General features: G+C 36.2%; 1 protein-coding gene across 2 annotated transcripts; it reads right to left on the bottom strand.

Annotated features, from left to right (window-relative positions):
- Positions 1–54: 54 nt before the first annotated feature.
- vav1 (vav guanine nucleotide exchange factor 1) lies at positions 55–26,714 on the bottom strand. 2 transcript variants are annotated; one of them, XM_032564123.1, is made up of 29 exons: positions 26,564–26,713; positions 26,191–26,288; positions 25,963–26,079; positions 21,241–21,357; positions 17,612–17,670; positions 16,960–17,025; positions 15,605–15,713; positions 14,380–14,475; positions 12,461–12,529; positions 12,265–12,368; positions 12,081–12,180; positions 10,575–10,670; positions 10,427–10,495; positions 10,270–10,356; positions 10,094–10,179; positions 9,886–10,021; positions 9,324–9,433; positions 8,715–8,816; positions 8,534–8,628; positions 8,422–8,447; positions 8,293–8,329; positions 7,386–7,522; positions 5,637–5,702; positions 5,416–5,447; positions 3,482–3,592; positions 2,005–2,092; positions 1,756–1,885; positions 342–490; positions 55–250 (listed from the first exon to the last, which is right to left on the bottom strand). In XM_032564123.1, exons 2-29 carry the CDS (start codon positions 26,275–26,277, stop codon positions 197–199), a joined length of 2,535 nt encoding a protein of 844 aa, XP_032420014.1. In that variant the 5' UTR covers positions 26,278–26,288; positions 26,564–26,713; the 3' UTR covers positions 55–196. The 2 variants fall into 2 exon arrangements, with proteins under 2 accessions (XP_032420014.1, XP_032420015.1); XM_032564124.1 differs by lacking the exons at positions 55–250; positions 342–490 and adding an exon at positions 631–1,308 and having other exon boundaries at positions 26,564–26,714.

Genomic DNA, 26,714 nt, shown 5'->3' with positions numbered 1-26,714 from the left:
GTAGAAAGGTTTGCTCAAAATCTGTAATGAATTAATGAGACGGATGAGACCAACTGAATAAAAAGTTTTATTCACATCACTGGACCCCAGCAGCAGAATCACATTTCCTTTCACACACACAGCTTCACACTCATGCATTTGGCTTAATGCAGTCACTCACAAAAAACGTTTGACATTCAGAGCGGGTTGACACATCTCAGCAGTAATCAGAGTAATCCTCCTCCACATAGTTGGATGGAAACAACCCCACCTGGAAGTAGAAGCAGAAACAAGTAAAACAAGATGGTCTCTCAATATTTGAACGTTTTGTCGTCGTGTCGATGACGTCTTGCTAGTCTCACCCGGCCGTAGACTTCTCCCTTCCACCAGCCCGTGTGTCCCTTCTTGAGGATCTTGATGGTGTCCCCCTCTCGCAGGGACAGCTCAGTGCGGTCCCGGGCAGAGAAGTCGTATCTGGCCCTCGCCAAGCCGAAGCTCCTTATGCTGCCCCCTGTGAGACAGAGCCCACATTGCAGCATGAAGAGGCTTAAAATAAGATTAGCATTTTAAAACACCTGTGTGAGAGTCTCATGTCTGTTATGAAGCTGCAGCCAGGACATCATTAGCCAAAACAGAAAGACGTCAAAAGAGTTGAATGTCATCAAAATCTCCATTTATTTTACTAATCCAATTGAAAATGGGAAACTCGTGTATAGATTAACTTTTCAGTATGATTGTTTTAATTAAGGAAATTCGGATATTACATAAGACCAATACAAACAATAGTTTTTTCTAATACAGACATTAATGGGCTACACAACCCATTAAAAAAAATCTAAGATCTCATTAAAATGAAATCTGAATCCACTTGAAATAATAATAATAATAATAATAATAATAATAATACTAATAATAATAATAATAATAATAAAACATTGAAAAAAATAAATACACAAGCTGTAATACATCAATTTTCGAAACGTACAACAAAGGCTATAAAAATAAATATTTGCGGTTTTGTGTTTAAAATTGCAGATTTAATCCTGCTGACCTGAGAAAACAGACAAAAAAACACATAAAGGTTTCAACTGATAAAATTATATTTTATATTAATTCATGAAGAAAACAAATTCCATTGACAAAAACACAGATACAACCTCCTATTTCTTTTTTATTTTTTATTTTTTATGTAGTCACTGGTATCAGCTTGCCAGATGTGCAACCTTAACATTCTGCCCGAGTTTTGTCTTTTTTGTCTCAGACATTGTCTTGTCCTTCACCCATTTGAGTAATGACTGCTGTTGTCCTGGAGACCGTCGCTGACGTCCTCTGCAAGCATGAAAAAACACAAAATGCTGCTGCTAAAGAGCACGGCTGTTCATAAAGTGCTGTGTCCATTAAGGGCAAGTTGGTAGTAGAGTAAACAGCCTAATTAAGGATTTTATTAAGCATCATTGCTGACATTTTAAAGCATGATGACATTTCTGTATTTTTTTATTAATCTCGGGTTATTTCAAATTTTCATACAAGCAAAATATGGAGTTTTCATAAGCTTTAGCAATCCTAACAGAAATAGAAACACATGCATGAAACATATCACTTTGTGTGTAAAGGATCCATATAATGTATAAATGCACCTTTAATAAATACTGGAAATGGACTAAAATGTCTCATGTCACTTAATTCCTCGTCTAATTAGCATAACAGAGCAACCATAAATAGTCCCTCAGTATACCCGACTGACACTTTAAGGTTCTCACAGGAAGGCTTCTGTACCTGAGGTTGTGTGTGGTGTGTTGTTAGATGAGTTGCTTTGCTCTGGCTGTTTAAAAGGGATGCGCAGCGTCGTGTCCACATCCTTAAAGTACTCCTTCAGAGAATTCTTCTGGTAGAACTCAATCATTTCCTGGTGAAGATAGAAAAAAGAAAAGGGCTCATGAGAAAACATAGAGTTGTCCTAAAAAAGGGAAACTTTGTCAATCCGAAATCCCTGACATAAGAACGGCTGTCCTACTTCAAACTTACGATTAAACCTCTGAATGCCTTCTTGTCGTTGATGCGGTAGAGGCCCTCACAGGAGGTGATCTTGATGTGTCTGATGTCCATGTTGAACCTTGAGACGAATCATTACTTTGATTTTAAACAGACCCTCATTTTCACAAATAAAGCAAAGAAAAATACAAGACAGTTCTTTGGTTAAATTACTGACAGATTACCAGCAACAAGCAGAAAGTCCATTGTTTTAATTCACTCTGAATCCACTTCTGCAAACAAGAGCTGCCTTTTGTATGTCAGTGATTTCCAGTCAGAACAAGAAGAAATCCTTTGTTTGAAAAGGTGTATTCGATGGAGAAGAAGTGGCATGAAACAGTTTGCACATTACTTTGTTTTTCACCACGATTAGCAAGATGAAGCTAAAACAATCACTTGAAGATAACCTGGAATAACACTTCAGCAAAAAAAATTACAATTTCCCTTCCATTAACATAAAAATATTAATATATGACTTAAAAGAATAAACTTTGCTCTCAAACAGAAGTATAACTTTAAATGTGTCATAAAGCCATGCAAATATATTTGTACCCTGCAACTTTGTAACCTCAACAAACTCTGTTACATTTTATTAAAAAAATATTAAGAAATAGACCAATATGATGAATGAGTAATTGTGGAAGGCATATAAAAGTGAATGAAACATCAACCATATTTTTAAAAATTTTGGACAAATAAAATCTGAAAAGTGTGGCATGAACTTCTTGTCAGCCTTCTGTTAGATTATAGCAATATATATATATATATATATATATATATATATATATATATATATATATATATATATATATATATATATATATATGAAAACCAGAACATGCTGGATGGAGGGATTTCTTTCTTTCTTGTCTGGCTGAGGAACACTTAGGGTTTCCCCAGAATAAAAGAATTGTATAACTTGGGTGAAACATTTCGGGTATCCCTTTTCACAAGCTAATCAGAATAGTTTGCTGGAATTTTGGCCCATTCTTCCTGTTAGTTATGTTTGAAGGCCGCCTCGCTCACAGCTCTCAAATTTGTTAAATGGGTTTAGTGGTCCTGAGCCTGAAAAGCTTAGGTTGATATAGAGTCTTAGTTTTACTCCTCATATAGTCTTTTGCAGGTGAAAACCATCATATTTGGTCTCATCTGAACAGAACTGTGTTCCCTGCATGGCTTGTGGCTTCCTCTCATAATCACCTTTCTCATTTGCATGAAGACCATCCTTGAGCTTTGCATTGTCTATCCCATTAAATTATCTAAAAATAAAATATCTATAAACGTATTAATTCAAGGGATATTAAAGAGGACATTATCATTAAATTAATTAAATGTGAGATCATTTTGAACAAGACAAACAAACCGAAAACCTCCATTTCCAAATTAAGCTTTGCTGACAAAGCACTCTTTGTTGCTATAACAAAACTAACATTTCATCAACAGAGAAACATAACTCCTAGAGGATTCTTACTTGATGCTGATTGCAAACTCTCCTCCATCCTTTTGCCTCACAAGGAACGTTCCATCAGAACGTGATATTAACAGGTTCTTGGCAGCAGTGCGGTCCATGTTTCCAGCAAACCTTTAATCAATGTGAGATAACAAAAACATAAGCTGGGAAACAAAACCAGAGTACAGTTCATGAGTATATGACAGATAAGTGCTCTGAATAATAATAATAACAATAATAATAATTATTAATAATAATAATAATAATAATAAATAGTTCAACTAAGAAAACATCAGAAAAACCAAAAAGCCAATTAAATTTAGTTACAGGAAAACAAAGTTCAATAGTAAAAAGTGTTAAGAGTCAAAAACTCTTCATAATTGTTTAAGGGAGAAGTTCTGGAGCTTGGCAGAGTAAACATACTGCTCCATTTCTCCTCTTTTGCCTATAAAGTATCAGTCATTAGAGGAAGTCTTTAAATCAGCTTTAAAGCCACAGGAGGTCAGTGGAGAAATTTGAGGTTGAAGTAATGTGCCTCCATGTCTGTGGGCTTCCTTAAATTCCGTCAATCCTTTGCACATTTGCAGCATATGTCTTTGGGAGGCCAATTGCAGTTATCGAATGTGGATAAAACAAAAGAACATATTATTCACTTCTACTTTAGTTAGTATCATCAGCATAAAATCGCATTTTGGGCCAAAATCACTGATTTGTCCCTGATTTATCATCGCACCACCCTGGTGAAAACCAGACCCTGGTACTTCACTTTGCTTTGTTCAGAGGGCCTGGGCTCCTCTGAACCTCTCCTTCCTGGAGGCGTGGCCTGTGTTTAAGTTTTAAATGGTGACCAGTCGCTAATGTTTGCCCGTGACATATGTAATGTGCCAGTTTGACATAAAGAAGCTTACCGGAAATTGCCTGTCCTGAAAACAACCATCTTCCACCACAAAGAGAGAGAACAGCCGATCTGAACGAAGCGGCTGTTAATGTTAATTCAATATTTGGAAGTGTGACCAACACAGGCTGAACGGCTTCCTTCACTTCCTCCTCTGCCATCGCTAAAACTATAAGTAGGCCACAATTCTAAAACAGCACAGAAAATTGGTCTGCTATTTTTTTTAAATACTCAATTTATTATCTAAGTTGTATTAACAGTTTTATTAAGCTTTTCATTTAAATTGATTTTGTTTGTACTGTTTATTTTACCGGTTTGACTAATTAGCTCTTATGACAGATGTTTAAAATAAATGTAGATTTTACAGACTACTATGGAAGAAGATTAGGGCCACTGAAAAAAAAGAATTCAGTCTTTAATCTCAGATTAAAGATTGATTTTAGTCTCAGTCTGACTTTAATCCAGGATTAAAGTCAGAATTCTTTTAATTTTTTCAGTGGCCCTAATCCTCTTCCGTACATACACAGACTCTACTAGGTGATGGTAAAATCTTTTTTATAAAAAAAAAAAAAAAGTCAAGGAAATTGTAGTCCAGACGGGATTTCATTGTGTCTGCTTTAACAATACTGACCACTAGGTGGCAGCAGTAAAAGATTCTGGCTTCTTGCAAAGTGATGTTTGGGACTTTATCTGCGTCACATATATTATCTTTTTTTTCCCTAAAGTTTAATCACAATCTTGATCTTTTGTTGCAGCATTTTACTTATAGTGAGACACCAGTCTCTGTACACTGGAGTTACATTTTGCACGGCAGAAATCGTGTTGAGCTGTATCGCCCCCATCAGTGTTACACAAAGTATCTCGCAAGCACAACTTTACAAACACCAGCATATTTTCCTCAGTATGCGCTTCTGTTTTATGGCTATCAATAGTGTTTCTTTCTCTGTGTCAGGATTGTGGTGTTTCCCAGTCAGGTCTGCTAAGGACTGAATTGCATACAATATGAGACTAGTTGTGGTTGGTGAGTCAGTCGCTTTGCTCAGTTCCTGTTCATACTCACCAGAGGAAGTCAGACAGGTCTGGGGTTGGCCTCTGGAAAAGAACCAGATCACACAGAGGTTATATGTAAGCCCATGGTCATGGGTGTAATAATTCCTCACTTCCTAATACTGCGAATGTTTGCTTTGTGCTACAAATGGTGTTAACTGGAAACTAGCTCAAAACACAACAAACTGAAGCTTGTGTTTTGTTAGGCCAGCTTGTGCTGACTGCTGTACTTACAGAGATGTAGGGCTGAACCCTCTGGCACGGGAACCATCCCACTTGACCAGCTGTCAGATTTCTTCCCTGAGAATCACAGTCACATGATCAGATTACAGCACATATACACTATTATACTAAATATAAATCATTTAGCTACATAAAGACAAAAATTAGGTTTGAAGCAAGGTTTTTATAGTCAACTAACTATTGACATAAAAAATGAAATTGAGAAAATATGTCAACTGAAATTAATAACTGCAGTAATTAATGGGGAAAAAAACGATAATTATCAGGAACTATATTGCACGTTTGTAAAACTAATTAAAACTTATTGAAATGATCGATATTATTTTCTTCATTTTCCTGTTTATGAATTTATTTATTAGCTATTTGAACTGAAGTGAAACAGATTTTTTCTCCCCACACAAGCAGTTTTTGTCAGCTGTCGGCAGATTCCAGCTCTGGCAGCACTTACACTAAGTTGTGACAGCAAAAGTTGGAATAAAACATCAAAGTCAGTTGGTTGTTCAAGAATAACTGAATACATTTTTTAAAATGGTATCTTCGGTTGAGTATTCATTACCCAATCAACGTATACAGAATCATAATACAATACTTGAATTCTGGACCTAAAAATTAACCGAAGTATGACAAAACTAAAACTACTGCAATAACTAATAAAAACTAAACAACTGATTAAAACTAACTAGATCAGACAAACTGAAAGTCACAACAAACCATATTGAAAAACTCAAAAATATTATAAATTTGATTTGAATTAGCAAGTGGTTACTTGGAGACAGAAAACTAACAAACCAACCATGAGAAGAGTCAGAGTTCAAAAAACACTTGTGTCCAGAAACTCTGCATATTGGTCCAAAATTTCTCCATTAATGCTGAACTGTTCTTACATTGTGTGTAGTGGAAAAATTTATGGTTTTAAATACCGCAAAGGAGTAAGGATAAGTTAGTAATAATAAACTACAGCCCCAAAGTCAAGGTGTCTTTATTAGTCTGCAATGGTCACAGTGCATAAACACACATCCATCTTTACACTAAATTGGTGTAGAAATGTAGCCTTATATTAAAATTATGCTTCTTTTAACGGTACCATGAGCTGTCAGTCATGTTCATGTTATAAGTTTTACCAAAATTTCCACTCACACTATTTTTCAATCTTCGTGTTTTCTTGTGTTTACCATCAATCTTGAGTAGAAGCCCTTCTTTTCTTTTCTTTTCTTTTCTTTTTTTTTTCATTCTCTGGATATAATAACTCTTCATTTTAAAGCAGCCTTAACTTTCCGGTAAATGTTGTGGAAGAATATCACAACGATGTTGCTGACTAGCTAATACTAAGTGAAGTAGGAAAGCTATGCTTTCAGAAAAAAGGCTTTTCTTTTGGAGCTGCAATAAAGTTATGCTGACAAACCAATTTTAAGGAAAATATTTCAGCTTGTCTTTTTAACAAATTATGTGCAGAGTTTTATTTACCAGCAATATAACACAGAGCCGGGGCATATAAATGCTTCTGCAGCTAAATGAAACGCCATTGCAATGTATTTATTTTTCAAGCCAACTTTCAAATGAATCTCACATCATGTAAAGACCGCAGACAGCAGCTGTGCAGTGAAGCCTTGATTTCAGGAAGGAAGTAAAAAACAGAAAATGAAATGAAAAAGAAAAAGGAACAGCAGCAACTCACACAAAGTCTGAAAACTGCACAAAAAAGTTGAGTGACCCCTGAATACTGAGCTCATCCAGTCTTACCTCCCACCAGGGCAGGTCAACGTCGGCACGGGTCAGCTCGATAATGTCACCTCTAAAGAGCTGAAGGGGCTGGCCGAAGCCCACGGGGGGCGGCGGCAGACCATAATACTCCTGACACACTTCCATCTTTGGACATGCTGTAAATGAAGGAGAAACAGAGGAGATGATATAATGTTTGAAAGGACATTATATCGCAATCGCTTTCACGTCCAGAAGTGTAAAAAAAATATTTACAGATCTGTCTTAAACCATGAGAATACTTTTTTTACTTTTTTCACCAGACAATCTAGGAAAATCCCAAAAAACAGTTTCCAGTAAATGTTTTCAAATATTTTCATCTATAAAGGGCAAGAAATGATCCAAATCTGCTGCATAATTGTAAATGATGGCTGGACATTATCCTTCAGCGTTTTCTGGAGCAGCAAAGCAGAGCTTGACCATCACACTGTCTGACTGTCAGTATGATGTTCCTCCTCTAAAATGCTGCAGGTCTCGCTTTAAGGCAAGTGAGGCCTGCAGGGGTTTTCTGACCTCCTGATGACCTTTGAACGTGCTTCCAGACACCAACCGCTCCAGGAAACGTTCTCTCCTGCTCCATGTTTTTTCTACTTGTGGATAATGTGAGCTTTAATTCACTAGAATCCAAAAGCCTTAAAAATAGTCTTACTCTAAGAAATATGGCTAATTACAACTAATTCATGATCATCTACAACTTTGGAAAAGTGTGACATGAATTAATCAATCAATCAATCAATCAAATTTTATTTGTATAGCACATTTCAGCAGCAGGGCATGAAAACCAAATACAAACAAAATCTGTAAGAATCTGACAGCATAAATGACCACAGAACTAAAATGCTGTGGCAGACAGATTATAAGGTAGTTTAGGTTTATTGTGTAACCTCACCTGTGTTGGAACTCCCTGAGTTTTTGTGACTTTTATCCTGAGAGAACAAAATAAAGTGATAATTTATATAAGTACAAAATTTCATTTAAAGAGGAAATTTAATTCTGTTCATGTAAAACAGTTTTGTACCTGTCTCTTAATATTGCCAGAATGATCTGTAAATTCAACAGGACAGTTTATGTAAGAAGAAATATTTAACAAATCCAGAATGACCTTACAGCTATGAATGATTCATACAGACCTGAGTTTCGTCCACATCCCGGCACTCTGCCTAAACACTCTTTATGTGCCGCCATTTTGCAACGAGTGCACTGGTAGCCCTGGAAGAATGTCCCTCTGGTGACAGTATGGACAGATTTCACCTCAGTTAACTTTTTTTTTTTTTTTTAATCATAAGAGTTGTGGGAGGTAGAAAAATATACCTTAACAGCATTGAACAGGCTTTGCAGGAGGTTGTTTCCTCAAAGCAGTGCATCTGGAAGTCGTGGTTGTTTGCAGTGGAGTTCTCAGGGCACATGTTTGACCTGCAGTTATATACAAAATATGAAGGCTTTGACCAAAGCTCCACACAGCTGGTTTTATTTGGTCGTGGTTGAATGAAAGCTAAGATAATGAATGTTTCTGCTCTAGTAGTGGGAATGCAAATAAGACAATAAACAAAATGAGAGATTCCCACACATTTCCTGTGAGGTTCACTACTGCAAAGTATCAGGCAATTCAGGCAAGATTAGTCTGTGTGAGTTAAGTTCATATTGTTTGCATATAGATTTTTTTTTCAGTTGAATTTGATCAAGTTTTAAAACTCTCCACACTCGCAGATCATGTCTTCTAACTTCAGACATGCAGCAGCTTCGATGTGAGCCAAGAGATTCTTACAGATTCTCATGAATTGTTTTTTAACAACTCCTTGGGGAAACACCTGACCATTCAGCTGTGAAAAGACAAGCCACTCCTGTTTTTTGTTGTTGTTGTTTTTTTTTCTGCTGTAGTTTGCAGCTGTATGTGTGTTTTTCCATTTTGCGGTAACTCACATTGCCATCTCAAACTGTTCCAGCCACTTTTTCTTCAGTTCTCTGGTTTTGAAGTAGAAATCGTAGCCACACCTCCCGAAGCAATCCAACAAGAGGAACAGATAGGACCACTGTTCACACACAAACACACACATTGCCTGCTTAGACAGCACAAATAATTGCTTTTCACATTTTTCAAACCCTCAAACATTGTTTTCTTGGGATCATATGGAATAGATCAACACAAAGCGGCAAATGTTTGCTTCAGCTCTAATGTTCTCCAACAGAGAAAGTGCAATTGTTCTGAGATTAAATTTCACAAAGGAGAAACATATTTACTAACTAACTGTGAGACCATTGGTTTCACAGTTTAGTTAAAGGTATTCAATTTATTTATTTTTTTTGTAAAATAAATAAATAAAATTATGCACCATTTATTTTCTTCTTGACAGTTATGTTGATTTATCAAGTAACATCCAATTAAAATTGATATGTGGTTATAATGTGCCATGTGTCAAGAGGTGTGAATACTTTAGCAAAGTAATAGATCATATAAGTGTTACTGTAGCAAAATGAGCCACACCTTCTTGTTGTCCTTCTCTCCTGTGGTTTCGTCTCGGATCTGGTAGTTATGCAGTTCAATGATATCCTTGAGCTCAAATGTTTCTCCACTCTTCTTTTTACAAATGACTACAGCTTTGTCAAAAAGGAACGCATACCTGATTCAAAGTAAAACAGTGTCAAACATAAGGCAACACTACAGACCTCATGATGACGATGGTAAAACAGACCTGTCCTGCTTGGACTTTTTCTCTGAGCTGCAGATCTTCAGCTCTCCATCGATCTTTGGGCGACCAAAAAGAGCCAAAGACTGAGTCTGAGGAGGAGAAAATTATCGACGTCACCCAAAGAACAATCAAAGAGAAAACAAACAAACACACACACACACACAAAAATATGACCTCACCAGGTTCTCTATGGACATCTGAAAACTGGTGATTTGTTTGATGACCTCGTTATCTCGTTTCACTTCATTCACACATTGAGCCAAGTCCTGATAATACACACAGAAAAGACTGAGTGGAAAGTCAAACGGTTCTAGTTATTAATGGTAACACACTTACTCTCATTGCATCGAGACCTGATCGCAGATTGTCCTTGTCTGCGGCATCAGTGGTGTGTTTCAACAATTCCTAACACAATCAAACATCACACTGCATGAAACCAGCCAGGAAACAAAGGGACAATTTTATCATTAGTGTCCACACAGACCTGTAACAGCAGGTGGTATTTAAGAACCCTCTGCATAGGAACCATGAGTAAATCTCTGAGGGAAAAACGGCCACTGTTTGCTCTCTTTGAACATTCCTGAGGAAGAAAACAAGAAGTTAATATAATGTAGATGCTAAATGTGGATAATAAAATGGTTTGATGGGCTATGAAGCTGTTTCACATGGTCATTTAACTCCTTATATCATGTTTACTTTGTGTGGAAATGTTTGTGTGAACATTTTGAAGGTTTTTTTAAAATTATTTAAGTCCCATTTTTAGTCCTTTTACAGTTTTGTTTAGTTTTCTGTTTCTCCACTCGTGTCCTCATGGTTTTAGATTTCATTGTGTTCTTCATGTTTGATCATATTACATATTACGTATCATATTACACATGTTCTGCCAATTCAAAAGTATGCCACATATCTCTTCATTATGTGCTTCTGTGTATTATTATATTTTCCTTTAAAAATATTTTTCTCTTTATTTTCAGTTTTTTTTGTTTTTCTTTGTTCACTGTAATGTCTGGATCTCTCAAAAATACTTAAAAATGTATTTAACTCTGGACAGTGACTCCAACACTGGAAAAGTGGCTCAAAAATACCTGGAGAAACATCCAACATTTCAGCCCAGAACAGAACAAACCTGGAACAGCTGAGATAGTAAAGAACCCGTAAACCCAAAGGCTGCTGGTAGAGAACCTGAACCTGAGATGAACAGCCCCCCCCCCCCCCCCCCCGCCCCCCACACACCCCCACCCCCCACCCCAACCCAGAGAGGAACGAGGCAACTGCTTAACAGTCAACATGGCATGAAGTACAGTTGAAACCAGATATTTACTGTACATACACTGAATGAAGAGACACAAACACTTTTTTTTCTAGCTGACTGAAATTAAATCAGACCAAACATTTCTTGTTTTAGCTTAGTTAGAATTACCAAAATTATTTCTATTTGCTAAATGTCAGAAAACTTAGTCAGAACATAACTTAACCCATAGTTAATAGAACACTTGAAAATGCTCAGAAAGAATAAATGCCATGCTGTTCTTTGTTTTTTAAAAAAATGCTAACTAGATTTAGTTTTTTATGTTGTTACTCATTGTTTCCTATTTTTATGTCCAAATAGAAAACCTTCTTCAACATTATAACCCTTGAATCTTGAGACGCTGAACACTTTAGTTGCCAGTAATAAAGCATAAGAAAGGGCAAAGAGATGAGTCATGAAATACATCAAACATGGACCAGAACCGGCCACTGTGTCTCTATAATAAGGTCAAACTGAGACTCAGTTCTCCTTTTCACTTCTAAATGACTGTGTTAGAGAACAAATCATGGATGTAAAAAAGAAAAAAAAAACACACAAAAAAAAACAGAACCAATCTCAAATGCAGTTTCCCGTAAGTAGATTAAAGTTGCTTATCCAGCACAGTTGAACAGAAAAAAAAGGGCAACTTTCTGTCTTCCCGGTTTTATGGAAGCTATTTGTGACTGTGTGGGACGTCCTCACCTCCAGCTTCATCCTGACGTCCTCCCTCGAGTTTGATACTTTGTCCAGGTGCTTGCTTGCTGCCTCCACCTGGCTGCAGTAATGGCCGTAGAGAAGCAGCCTGCAGGGAGGCACAACAGAAAAGGCATCCGCTGCTCGGATCAGTTCAAACACACAGTGGGGTGTGTGAGCTGCTGCTGCATACCTTTCCTTGTAGTTAATAAACACCTGGTAAAGATTCTGGGCTCCGAGATGCAAAATGGAGTTTCGAACGTCTTCCAGCAAACAGCGATGAGTTTTAGCCAACTCCTACGAAAAACCCACAGTCATGTGAAACATTGAAATAATCTGATGTTTACACCTGATATCTGAGTGTCTGTCCAGATAATCTCCCTCTTTACCTTTATGTTGATGAAGATACTTTCAATGTCATGAGGTTGAAGAAACTTTTCAAGGGGTTTCATAAAGTGCTGCACAAAACAGGGAGAAGTTCATGACTGTGTGGGCAAAGACGTTTTAAAAACTTTATAATGTTTTGGTATTATTGAAGCAACATTTCAGCTTTAAGAAAGAAGAAATATCTAAAAAAAATTATATACTGTATGTCATACCTTTAATTGATGTCTTTATATATACATCATGTGAAATTCATGTTATATATAAAAAAGCAAAAACAAAAGAATATACATTTTAAAATTGTATGTGAAATGTAATAAAATGTATTTCCAGCTGAGGAACAACATTAGAAAACCCCACATTTATTTTCACTTAAAATCTCATCAACTGATGAGAACATTTTTACTCATCACTTTGAAAGAGGTTTGGCCTGTTTAAACCACCGAAGTTCAGTTTAGTGTGCTCCTTTTACGTCTGTTAATGTGAGACTGATCACCATGGTTACGTCGTAAAGACTGCCTGAGACCTTCAGAAAGACTGCTGTTGCAGTTAATGAGTCCTGAAAGGGGATTAAAATGACTTAGAAAGAATTTGAAATCATCAATTTTACTGGGAAGTAGGTTCATCGTTTTGAATGTTAAAGGGTGCAGCGTGTTCACCCTAAAATCAGACCACAAGATGCTAATGGCAGCCTCCAAAAAATGCCTAAAATGCCATCAAAGGTCATACAGCTGACTCCTAATAATGTTTATATCAAAGTTTAGATCTGAACACTCAGAAAGTGAGCGCACATGTAAAAATGAAAAAAGAAAACGAAACCAAAAACAAAACTTTTGCTGTTTAGAAAAAAAACAAAAAAAAACATGAATGCCAGAGGCAGAATAAGATAAGATAAGACCAGGACTAAATTTAAATATTTGGCAGCAGAACAGAGGATCTGTTTGAACGAAACCAAAAACAGTTTTTCTGAAAAAAACAAAATAAAAAAAAACCCTCTTGAGAATCTATGAAGCAGCTTGAAGAGTTATGATTTGTGGAGGTTTTGCTAAAGCAAGAACAACCAAGCTTAAAGTAACAAAACCCATAAATAACTATAATGTTATTCAGAAGATATTTAAGGAAATATGAGACTGTATCTAAGAATTAAAGCGGAATCAGAACTATAACCTCCAACATGACAAAAGATACCAGTAAATCTACCAGAGAAAATTAAGTAATGGCAAGTCCAGGGCCTAGTCAAAGCCTAGTATCATTTTCCCTTATGATGAAATGTATTCTTGTTAAAGTCTGTTGCTAAATGTTTAAAACAAGTGAACTCTTTGATGCTTAAATGGAATTAAATCCCTTTTTCTAGGGATAACAAAATTTAACTATATATTGAAATGTGATTTTTTTTATTAAAGAACTGTATCCTCATTTTCTCATGTGATTGATATGCACAACGACTTCCACATTTATTGGGGAAACAGCTGTACATATGTAAACTGCCTAAACAAATTCACATTATCATGCTGTCCAATCTCTTTTTAGGTTGATGCATGTCAAGGAACGTTTCATTTGAGAGGTTATGCTTCCTTTTTCCTTGAGTTGTAAATATGATCACACATTTTTCTTTTCCACTGTTCAAAGTGGAAAAGAGGGGAGAACATCAGGTTACAGTAAGCCATATGTGTGTTGAATCATAATGGCTAATAGTTGACCTAGACTTGTTAATATAATAATTAAAAAGGAAGTTTTGATAAACAAGGTTGAAGGGGAATTTTAGTTAATCTTGGTGTGAGGATCATAAGGGAGACAAAAAATGACTAGTACCTAAAATAAAAGGTACATTTATTTCAAAATGATATATTTGTCATATGAATGCCAATACAGTGCACAGTATGTTTGTGTGTGTGCGGGTGTGTGTGTGTGTGTGTATATTTACCTGTAAGATAGAGTCCAGTGTAGCGGTGTACTTTTCTTCAGTCTGTTGGATTTCCTGCAGGCAACACTCTCGTTTGTCAACACCAACCTTCTGCTGCTGCATGTCCAAGAACACACACACTGTCAAACAAGGCCACACATTTCCACATTTCCACAGGGTGGTTACGTTTATGATTAATAACAACAAAAGTTGACCAAAGTGGTTCACAATTTTGCCAAACAAAATGAGGCTTTGACAGAGTTGAGCAATTTTATGGTGAAAGCTGGCAGAGCAGCGAGGCTCCACCACATTTGGGTTGCTACAGCAATCGCCTATCTGTTGTTAGGATCTGAACATCCAAGAGAAACTGTCTGGTTGACCATGGGGTCACCTGTGTGCCAAACATAGCCCCGAATAAAATTAATCACACCACTTTTCTTTTTTATTCACCCAACCACAGTCTTACAGAAAGTGCTCATGAGATGTGTTACTGTTTTCTGATGGCTCTTAGCCAATAAATCAGGCTCTGGTCACGTCACACAGTGCGTTGGGCCGAGTCACAGCGCAGATAAGCTTAACAGTTATCTGTGCTAACAAGCTGTTTGTAATTTGATTGGCCAAAAGCTTTTTGACTTGATGTAGTTCTATTTGCTTTGAATCTGGTCACCAGAAATTCACCACATTTAAAGTCAATATTTTTACCAGGTACAGATTTGCAGGTGAAGGTGAATTTTGGATGGAGGATCTAGTAGGTGAAAGGTTTGCTGGCAAATTTAATGCAAAAAAGGCACAAACTTATTCATAAATGCACATGATAAACATTAAATGTTGTCCTCTTAATATCTGAAAAAAAAAGCTGATTTCAATGAGATCATATTTCTTCCATACACATGTAATCAAAAGGATTAAAACATGGCAAATAATAAAAACATTAGGCAAAAATATCTAGAAAAATTAAACAATATACTTAAATGCATGAGTTTTAAATTTGGCAAACAGTTTTTTCACAACGCAGCAAACTTTCCTCTAGTTTGAATCTAAAAAAAAAAATCTAGAATATTTTTATTTTGTTGCAGTAAATTACTCAAACGAAAGACCTCAAAGCTCTCAGGCTGGTGTTTGACGGTGAACAGGTGTCGGGGCAAACCAGACTCATTTCAAAAGTTCAAGATGGTGAATGTCAAAGACCTGCAGAGATGTGGGTAACCAGATGCTGCACACAGGCTGCTTTCTGTTTGAAACTCACAGTTTCAGGCGGCTCCTCTGTCCTCATCAGGTCCTCATAGATCTCATCCCCTTCATTATCTTCATCCTCCACAAAATCGTACAAATCATCATCTTCATCCACCGTGTCACTGTGAGACATCATACAAACATCATGTTACCACCTTTAGTTTTCCTTTAGTGAAATTTGTGCACAAAGTTGCACTAATGTGCAGTTTTTAAAGGTAATTTGCGATAGTGTGAGATGAGACTTTGTAAATCAGCATTAAGGTCATTTCTGAAAAACAGTTTAAATATTTAAGAACTTTAAAAATGTTTTTTCTTCTGTTTTTTCAGATAAATTTCCTTCTCTTTTTTGAAACTGTGCAAACTTTTTGCATTGGCAGAATTCTTTAGCTAAAATCTTTCTGACATAATGCCTCAAAAAACCTAATTAGAAAAAATAACTTATGATTGTTATAGTTCTATTGTATTCTACTGTATCCTATAAAAGTACTTTTTTATATTTGGTTTAACCTCAAGAAGCAAATGAAGTTAGTATTAATACTATATGATCTGCTGCTAAAATGTTGTATAATTCTGTTTACAGTTTCTTAGTCGCTTTGGTGCATTTCTAAAATCAGTTTTGATATTTGCACAGGAGTAAGTGCATTTCTCAACACAGTTTGTACAAATAGCAGAACACCATGGTTTTCCTTAAAAGTCAAGTTTCCTTCTCAAAATCCTTACTTCATCTCTCAACATTAAATATCTGTATGAATGATCATATCAGTGCTTCAGAATAACTTCTTGTTTCATTGTGTCCGGACCGGACAGTCAAATTGATTGGTCATGTTGTCCATATCACAGTGATTCTGGACGTTTTGATGTAAACTATGGCAAAGGTATTGTAAGTTAGAATGGTGGGAGATCAATGGCAAAAGACTGAACAAGATTCACATTTATGAAGTTATTGTAATTTTTGGGAGATACTGTCAGTGTGAGACAGGAAGGAGAGCACAAAGAAAATAAAGCAAAAGTAGAAATGGGAACTTAAGTCCCTCTCACAGTTTTCCTCAGTCACTTTGCCACATTTCTCAGAACAGAATTGAAATTCTCAAGACTACTTGTTCAGTCTTCAAATCAATTTGTCACTGGTGCACATAAAAAAAACGATGTTTCCTGTTCCTTTGAGCAAGTTACAAATGTTTTTTTACAGATAATCTGTGAAAAGGTCGATCTCCTCCACCTCCTCCCTGAGCGGCTACCCGGCGGCAATTACATTTTCATCAAAAAACACTAAGTAACTAAAATCAAAATAATAATAATAAAAAATACTATTTGTCTCTTTTTTTTCATTAAGACTAAGAATATATGACTTCTGAGAAAAAGACTTACTCTATCTGGTCGGAAAGGCCGCTGTAGATCTCATCATCAGCAGCACATCCTTCCAAAGGAAAAGGCCTGGAGCAGAGAAAAGGATGTTTAGATGAATTTGTGTTATGACTGTGCAAAACACAAACCATCGAGACAAAATGTAATGAGAAGTGTTATGTTGTGAGCATTTTAGCTTTGCGTTTCTGATTATAAAAACAATACATTATACAAAGCGTGTTTGTAAAGACAAAAGTTTTGCTTGGTAGAATAATGTGTAGAGAACAAAAGGCTTATGGCCAGTGGTCTGTGCAGCAACAGTAACGAGGAATTCAGACCAAAGCATTGCAGCTCTACTTTATATAGACCATAAGTGAATGATTTACATGTGAAAAGGAAGGATTGAAAAACCTGATGTATCCACTTTAAATGGAGTCTGGTAAAACTGTATGATTTTTTTAAAAGATGCACTACGCTTTAAAATTTTAAAATATAATATATAATATAATTTGGTTCACAGCATAGGACCAATATTGTATTATATACAGTTATATATACAGATATAAATATATAAAATATTAGATGAATGTAAAGCTAGTTTTAAATGTTGTTTACCAAAAAGAAACACTTTTACAGTTGCATTAAATGTTAGAATGAGAGGAACAGATTTACTCACTGAAGTCCTCGCTGTAGAGCAACGTGTGAATGGGACAGGATGGACAAAGTGTTCATAACCTGTAATTCAAAAAGACCCACACATTTAATGAAATGCATGAAGAGAGAAAGAGACAGAATAATGCTATTAAACATGTTTCAAGTTAACACTGAATAATTGTTAACTTGTTACTGCCTCTATTTCAATGAGTGATCTCAGGAAACCAGCTTCACTAACCACTGGCATGTGACATAGTGGTCAATACTAGACTGTCTGTGTGTGAACGCAACGAGTTTGAAGTTTTATGCCACAATTTGGAAACTTTAAAATGCTTCTTTTTCTTTTAAACAAAGACTAATTATTGACATTGTTCTGTGTTGAAATACACCAAAAATAATCCTTAGTGCAGCTTTTTGTCTTTCAGTAACGCAAACACTTAGTTCAATGGCACTGAGTGACAAAATGCCCCTTCAAACCATAAAGATTGCTTTGTAGTCAGCAACTTTTGAAAGTTTCAGTTTGATTTCTGCTTTCACTCAGGGCAAAAAAAAAAAAGGATGAAAGATTTTTAGAGAAGTAAATATTTGAATGAACTGGTTTCTATCTTTAAAAAAAAGTACTCTCAGTTGATTGGTCGGTAGGCTGGTATGACTGGCAAAAGGCAGAGCTCAGCCCAGTGTGTTCAGCAGGCTTCAGAAAAATAGAGACATTTGGCAAGAAACAGTTTTGGTTCTTTTTTGCTTTTCTAATCCAGGAAAACATCTCGATCTGGACTTTTTAGCAACTATTTGATTAAACATTTTGTCTTCATATGATATGTTAAAGGTGCATCTCAATAAATTAGAAGTTGATTGAAAAGTCAATTCATTTCAGTAATTCTATCCAAAACCAGAAACACATATTGTCATTTTTATCACACAGAAATCAGTTTCACTTTTCAAGACGTATTTTTAAAAATACGGCTTCAGTCTAATGGAAATGTCCCCAAAATCTGATTTCTTAAATAGTAAAAGTTTTATCTAAGACCAGTATAAAAGTATTTTGTTGATTTACTTTATCTTGGGGAAAAATGCTGACTTGAAGATTGTCCCATTGACTGTCTCTGACACCCTCCACTGAATGCTGTGTCCACCCATTTGTATGGAAAGTAAAAGTGTAATTGAAAAATCAGCGGATGCCACAGAAATAACCTTCAGATCACTTATTTTTTAAGTTGTTTTTTTTTTTTTGGCTCTAGTGGCCTTCATTTGATAGTGACAGGACAGTAGGTAATGAGAGGGAAGACATGTGCCAAAGGTCACCAGGCTGGGAATTGAACCTGCGACAGCCCAGTTGAAGTCAAAGGCCTCCCTATGTGGGTCGTGTTTAACCCCTGCGCCACCACAGCACCCCCAACCTTCAGAGAACTTTGAAACAAAACCAGATCAAGAATTTGGTGGTCTGAGCTTTAACAGCCAGAACTGTCAGTTCTGCTCAGGATCCTGAACACATCCTGAACAGGCTGTGTTCAGGATGGGGGTCAAGATTGTTGTATTTCTTACTGTGGCGTTTTGCTGTATCTAAACCCCATTCACAATCTATAAAGTATTGTCAAGAGAAAGATGAGGAAAGCCAGATTCAACAATGTAAATCACCTGAAGGCAGCTATCAAAGCAACCTGGGCTTCCTTCCCTACTGCAGCATAGCCACATGCTAATCGCTCCATGATACGTTGTATGCATGTACAGGACATGGATATCTTTTTTGAATGTTGATATTTCTGTATTATAATCCTTTTAGTGGATCTTGTAAAACATTTCAATTGTTTGAAAAAGTGAGTTTTTGGTTTTCATTAGCTGAAAGCCATAAACATAGAAATGATCAGTTATATAACATTCCAACATTTGAACTATATTGCTTTATGCAAAATGAAACTACATGAAAAATGTTTCACTTTTTTTTAAATGAATTAAATTTCCCATGATACTCAGATTTATTGACAAAACCAAAAACTGTACACCAAAATACATTTACCATCAGTAAAGATACGTATTTATATGCAGTATATCCCATATATTATGATTTTTATTACTTTATGTCCAAATAATACAATAAAGTTGAAATGTTTCATCATGATATAAAATGTACCGCTCTCCATACCTCACTGCGTGACTGACTGGAAGTAGTAAAGTGAAGCAAGAAGAGAAGTGACAGTAACAGGCAGGAAGCTAAAAGAACAGAGTGCAGGTATCAGCAGCTCACTGACTCATTATGTTACTGAAGGAAGAAATTCTTTATTTACACATAAAGCCAACAGAGCGGCCATCTTTGAAGCCGCTTTTTCTTACTTTAGACAACGATTAAAACACAGAGAGTGAAAGAGGGCCGTGAAACACTGAAGTGAACGCCGTCACTCAGCCCTTTCAAATGACAGACAATGACAGTATCAAAGTGCTTCCTGTTGGGGCTCTGTGGGTTGCCTGCAAGCTGCACTAACTAGTCCAAACTCCGATCATGGCTTTGGTTTCTGCACTGTGTTACATATTCCCCATTTTTGTAGGGACTATTGCTAGGACTGCATAATAAGCACCACTCCTAAGAAGTTGTGAACTATTTTTATTCAAAAACATTTTGAATAAAAACAATGACACTAATATATCTAATGTTCTTTTTTAAATCGGGCCATACATTCTTCCAGGTCTTCTAGGAGTCTACTTTACGTAAATGAACTGTCTGAAGTGTTAAAGACGAATCAGGTGCAAAATGTCTCACTTAAGCATCCACAGCTTTGGTGTTTTTTTCAAAATGAATCATGTTCATTTTGAACCATGTACACCACAGAAATGAATGCCATTAACCCAGGCATTCTGGGTTTTGAACTGTGAGTTGGAGGAACTCTAGCAGTAACATTTTTAGAGAGGTTTTGAATTTATCAGTACAGATGTGTTCACGCAGTTCACTGTGTAAACACACCAAATGGTGCTCTGCTTCAGAGTGAATTAAAGATGGAAACAGTGACCTTGGATGTACTAGCTTTGGTACTTGTAAAAAAGAGTCACAACATTTTTTCCTGACGGCAAGAGCTTGGTGACAATTCAGTGTTTCACACGTCTCTCTCTGTGGAGAGCTCTTTTTGATATTTCACTTTAAACTTTAATTTTCTAACCTGAAGGCTCATGCTTCAACCAGCAACGATCAGTAGAACTGATCGATCATGTTGTTTCTGTAACCCATGGAATCCTAATACGGGCAGGAAATAAATGTATCTGTGGGTTTTGCAGCTCAGTACATTTTGTCACCATTAACGTTTCTCAATGACCACTATGAAGATAAGAGATGTAGCTGAATAACTTTTTAACAGAATCAGGATTTTAGAATAAAAAGGATTACCATTCAGAATGTTGTGGATATGTCCAACAATCAAAAATGTTGTTTTAGAATAACAAACATATTGTCTGCACTCTGACAACTAGACCGGTATGTCATGTAAACGAGAGCCCATTTATTTAGATTTCAGATCAATTAAAATAGAATTTATGAAAGCAAACTGCAAATCTTACAGCCTCATGCCCTCTGTTAACCTCTACGTATCCAGATGTTTCTGAAGATACACCAGTAGGTTGTGATACACAAAAAGACACTAGTGTCCTAACAGAAACGTTTGTTCATACCTTTCCAAAGTCCCGCACGTCGAACAGTTCAAAGGCTTCAAACAAGTCATTCTTCTTGAGATAAAACTTCTCCTGACAGATTGCCAGGAAGGTCCGGATATTTTTCAGGCATAGAAACTAAAAAAAAAACAAAAGCCCAAACATTATTACACATAGAGCCAATTTATTGCACAATCAAGTAATTATGTCGTTGTAAAAAATTCTGCATATATCAAAAATAACTTAAAAGAAATTTCACTTCACAATTTCTGGAGCTCCACGGCAACCTTTGTGTAAATAGGTTTAGTTTAGTTTAGTTTGGTTAGGATCCACATGTCATAGTTGTTCTTACAGTGATCCACACATCACTTCACTACATCACTAAAACAGCTTTTAGAAATTAAATAAAAACAAAACAACAACAACAACAAAATTCAATACTGCCACATTGGACGAGCAAGCGTTGACTGCCAGGAAAGATTAAAGGATTTCTCAAACACATGTGAAAGAATCAAAGTAACTCTTTAAGTATGTTTTTCATTAGGGAATGACATCATAATATGATATGAATCTCAAAATAAAGTTTTAACTGTTCAGTCTTCTATTTTAGACAATTTATTAACAGAGTCCCAATTCATGAGTAATTAAAGTAAAACCATATTGAAACACTTATTTTTAGCCACACCATGAATAAATCTTCCATCAGGTTTGGATACCTGCTTATCATCTCTTGGTAATGAGGGGCCCGCTGCCCTGCACGTCAACAGCGCTAACAACTCTGATTGTGTGCAAAACACAATTTCAAAAGTAGGTAAGAAAGAATTCCTTAAGGCAACGTTTAGAATGTATCATTAGTTGACTTCCTTCAACAAAAAACAAAGACAGATTTTGAATCTTTGCTGAGTTTTGCTGCGTATTTCTAAAATAAACAAATCTCCATACTAACATTTATATTCACTTTTCTGTTAATTCTTCTTTCATTTCAGTGTTTGATGTTTAATTTTGACTTACAGTCACACACAAATAATCTGCAAATGTAAAACTTCAGTAAGTCAACAGTCCATGAGTGTTGCTGATTGAGTCTCCGTTTCATGTCTCCACCTTCATGAAACTGTGTCGCTGTTAGTCGTACAACATGAAGGCTGGCTTTTTACGCTGAAATAACAAATGATCAGGCAAGACGACCCGCTGAATTTAAGCATATTACTAAGCAGAGGAAAAGAACTAATATGTAATTTAAAGAAAGCACACGTTTCTTTAAAAATTTCAAAGTACTCTTCTGAAACACATTGGCATCCACTCATGAGATTTAATCATTTTCCCCCACCGGCTTCCAGATTGGGCTCAGAAGATGAGAGCTTTTCTTTCAAGATAATATCAGGTATATTTTAAAAGGTCTTTGTGCAACAATATTGATAAACAAGATTTTTAATGTTTGATAAATGATTTTCTGCAACCTTTAAGGACATAATTGTCAGCCACGAACCCTTGTTTTAAAAAAATATTCCATTTGTTAAATGCTCAATTCAACCCCAGTCAAAAACTAATGTTTTGATTCTATAACATTTTTACTTATCTTGCATTTTGTGGTGTAGCCTGAGATTTATAAATGGAGACGCTTAAAGTCTGCCCCTGTTGACTAGCAACCCAAATGTTGAAAACATCTTAGAAATTGGATCTTGCAGACAGAACGGGCCACATGAACTCACACAGAAATGCAATAAGATAAAAAAAAGTGTCTTAACCTAAAACAACTTGTCAGAAGAACGGTAATTGAGACCAAAATAAGGCAATGAGAGAAACCGCACGGAGCACGGTTTGAGTGATATGGTGGTCAGACATTTGCTGCTTTTTGTAACTTCCTGAATCTGCAGCTCTCCCTCAGTCTGTTTCTCTTCCTGGCTGTTTCTCTCTGTTTGTCTGTCTCACTGTGTCTCTGTCATTCTACCTCTACACAACTAAATGCAGAACTCTAATTTGAGAAAAGAGGAAACATTAAGTTCTAGCTGCTGCTGCTGCTGCTGCTGCTGCTGTGCACATCAGGGTATAAATGAACAAAACAGCAGCATACTTGTTCTCACAGAGCAAACATAATCAGAGCAAAGTAATCATTGGTGTTTGATCATAAGGGATATCTCCGACTTGTGTAATGTCATCAGGTGAGCCGATGCTCTGACGACACATCACAGTGGACTCTCTGTCTTCTGTTATTCAGAGGATATTTCTCAACCAAATCTGACCTCATAGGATTTCCCAGAGTTTCACGTGCACACTGCACCCTGCACCCTGCACCCCGCTCACGTCTAGCAAGGTTGCAACGGCACACACTCATTTAGACACACACTTGAATTGGTGCTCAGACACAGTGTCATTTCTCTTGAGGGGATTAGACCCAACATGTGACAATCTCTCTGTGTCAATGTCTATTTTGATGTTCCCAAACTATCATACTGTCATCTAATATTGGCCTCTTTGCTAATTATGTCATCTCATTTTCATCCTGTAGCAACAGTAATTTTCACTGCACTGAGAATATGATGCTATCAGAATGTAATCCCTCCCAAAAAAGCAAACCTTCAGGCCAGTGCTTGCCATGCATGAACTGCTGGTCTCTCTGAGTTTTGGAGCTTTTTCTTCTTTTACATGCATGTTTATATAAGATTTATGTCAGCTTCTGTCAGCCTCTTCAATAACTTAGAAGGCTATATAATATAGGTAATAGTGGCTACATTAGCTAGCTCTCTGCTAGCCTGGCTACCCCGATCCAAAATGTAACAAAATTAAATCCCACAAATTCGTACAACTTCTGAAATGTTTTTTTTAAATTTATTTCTTTAATTAACTTTAACTAGATTTCAGCCACATGTACTGTAATATATATTGATTAGTCGGAAGATAGCATTTAGTTCAAAGTGAATCTTGTTGGCTAACCCTATTAGTTTTAGATGTGAATCAGCACATTTTATGACATATTTTACAATGCATGAAGAGCTTTTTGACATACTTCTGTTTTCTGTTAAAAAACAGAAAACAGTAGGAGCCTCATTGACGAATCATTCATCTTTTTATCTAAATTCAAAATTCAGACACTAAATTCATTGGCAGATACAGTTTTATGATTTTTCCAGGGTCTAAAAAAGTCATACAAATTTAAACATCTACATTTAGGTAAGTTTTAAATAACAAAGATTTTCCTCATAAGGGCTGAAGTAAAATTTAGTTACATTTGCATGTGTATCCATTCAAAACCTCTTTTCTTGCCTTTTGTTGTTCCTTTCAATGTAGCAATAAAATTGGGAGTTGTGCTGCTCTACTGGGAAATTGGGTCAGTTCTGGCACAAACTGCTCCCTCTTTTTGCTTGATTAACTAACAACTTCAGTGTCATTGACCAACAGTTGTCTTATTTTCTCACAATGCTTACAGTGTATTCGTATGACCGAGGGAAACCCACTTCACATTGACAAGGCATGCCACAAAACAATAAAACATATTGCCTGATCGATAGCTTTTTTGTGAGTGATTATGGCTCCTCCCAAGCGGTGCTGCTCTATGTACAGCTAAGTTTATGTATGTCACCCTGATTAAAGAGAATTATATTCATAGCAAAAACATAAGAGAAGTCTATGATAATACATCGCAAAAAATGCTAAGTTTTTGTATTTTTTAATTTAAATTAAAACCCCAAAGTTGATTTAAATGTATTAAAATATGTTTACGTTGTTTATAATAAGTTATCTTTCATTTGTTGGGAATTATCAGCCAAAATTGTATTTTCCTACAGGAGTATGGTCTGTGAAGGTTGCACCATGTGCAAGGCAAAAAACCCCCAAAAACAAATACAAAAAAACAGCGTGAGCTCACAAGGCCAGACAATACCGATTCCCAGAAAACGTCTAAGAAGAATTTTACTTCTAGTTTTCTAGGGTGTGTTTAACATATCTTTGTTTTTTAATAATTCAGCACTTAGATTTAAATTAAAATGATCTTTCAAATGTTTCATAAAGTCTTAAATTTAACTGAAATTTAATTTGCAGGAATGGAGTTGGTATGACAAGAATATACTATGAGTAACTCATTTTTATACCTTGTTTCAGATTTATTGTCACTAAATCTTTTTAGCGTATTTGAGCTTCAAGCAATAAAATTTCTTGTAAAAGAAACTTTGGTATTTTCTTATATCAACTACACAAAAAGTCAGCGTTACGCTACTGATTATCAAAAAACTCCTAAATGCGAGCTTACAATATACTTTTTTTTTGTCAATGTACCAAAATTGGTTTTTAATGCAGTGTATAGATTTTTTTGAAATGTATGTAAACTTTACCACATTTATTGAAGATGCTGTTTTGTGAGATATGAAAAGTTTTATAACTCCTAAGAATGATTAGCTGTTTGATCAGAAATTGACTGAATGCAAAAAATCCCCTTAATTTGCTTGAGGTGTAGATGGTGTAGATCAGTAAGAAGAGAAAGTCTACAGTTTGGGTTCAGGAATTGAATTACAGAGTTTTTGGGTTTCCTGTTTTTCTATGTACACCATTTCTTTCTGTTTGGCTGCAAACTTACTCCACCATCACCACCATCTCTACTATAGTTCTGCATGCTTCCAGAGCAGGTGCGATAAGACATTTCAATATTTTCTTATCATACAGCCTTTTGGGCCTCAGTGATGCATGCTGGCAGAGTAGTAGCTATGAAAATCACCTATGGAAATGGAAGAGGAAAAGATTTGAGTGATGCACCTGGGACATTTGTGGCCGCAGGTTGATCTCTCTCAGGTTGACAGCCTGAGGCAGCAGGTTGTTGAGCAGCTGGCAGAGCAACACACCATCTCTGAGAGCTTGAGCCAAGTCACACACCTAAGGACATCAACAACACACACACACACAAATTTGAATGGAGAAGCAAAGAGATGAGGATGTACATTTGTATGCAGGTGTTTAAGTGTGGGTGAGATGTAGCTGATTTACCTGTGCGCCCTCCCATGTGACCCGGTGGTTCTCAGGAAGAACACGGCACTCTATCAACCACATCGCACACTGCCTCCATAGCTCCATCTTTGCTTTTCCTCCAATATAAAGTTTATACAGAGTAATTTACAATATATGCTTCTTGCAAAAGACAAACGCTTGACTTTTTATTTGACCTTTGACGCAGTAAGAGTCCATTTAAGTTCAGCTTTACAATAAATCGGTCGAACTACGAAGATCACTGAACTGTCACGCTTGCAGCCATTTCAAAGAAGCAGCTTTGTGAAAAATAACAATTCCCTGAAATCTACACGGAAATACTTCCTCTTTCAACTAAATGACATTGTACGAATTTAAAACAGTCTAGTCTTACCTTTACTAATTCCTCTTCACAGCTTTATGTCTTCTATCAATGTTCACTCCGTAACTTAACTTTCATTATCTCATGTTCAGACTTCAACTTCAGTGCTCTTGTTCTGCCTGTCTTCCGTAGTGGGTGTTCTGCAGAGCTGCACTGTGTTGAA

This window comes from Xiphophorus hellerii, chromosome 5 (assembly GCF_003331165.1).
Source record: "Xiphophorus hellerii strain 12219 chromosome 5, Xiphophorus_hellerii-4.1, whole genome shotgun sequence".
Lineage (NCBI taxonomy): Eukaryota > Metazoa > Chordata > Actinopteri > Cyprinodontiformes > Poeciliidae > Xiphophorus > Xiphophorus hellerii.
This window is presented reverse-complemented; position numbering and strand designations above follow the sequence as displayed.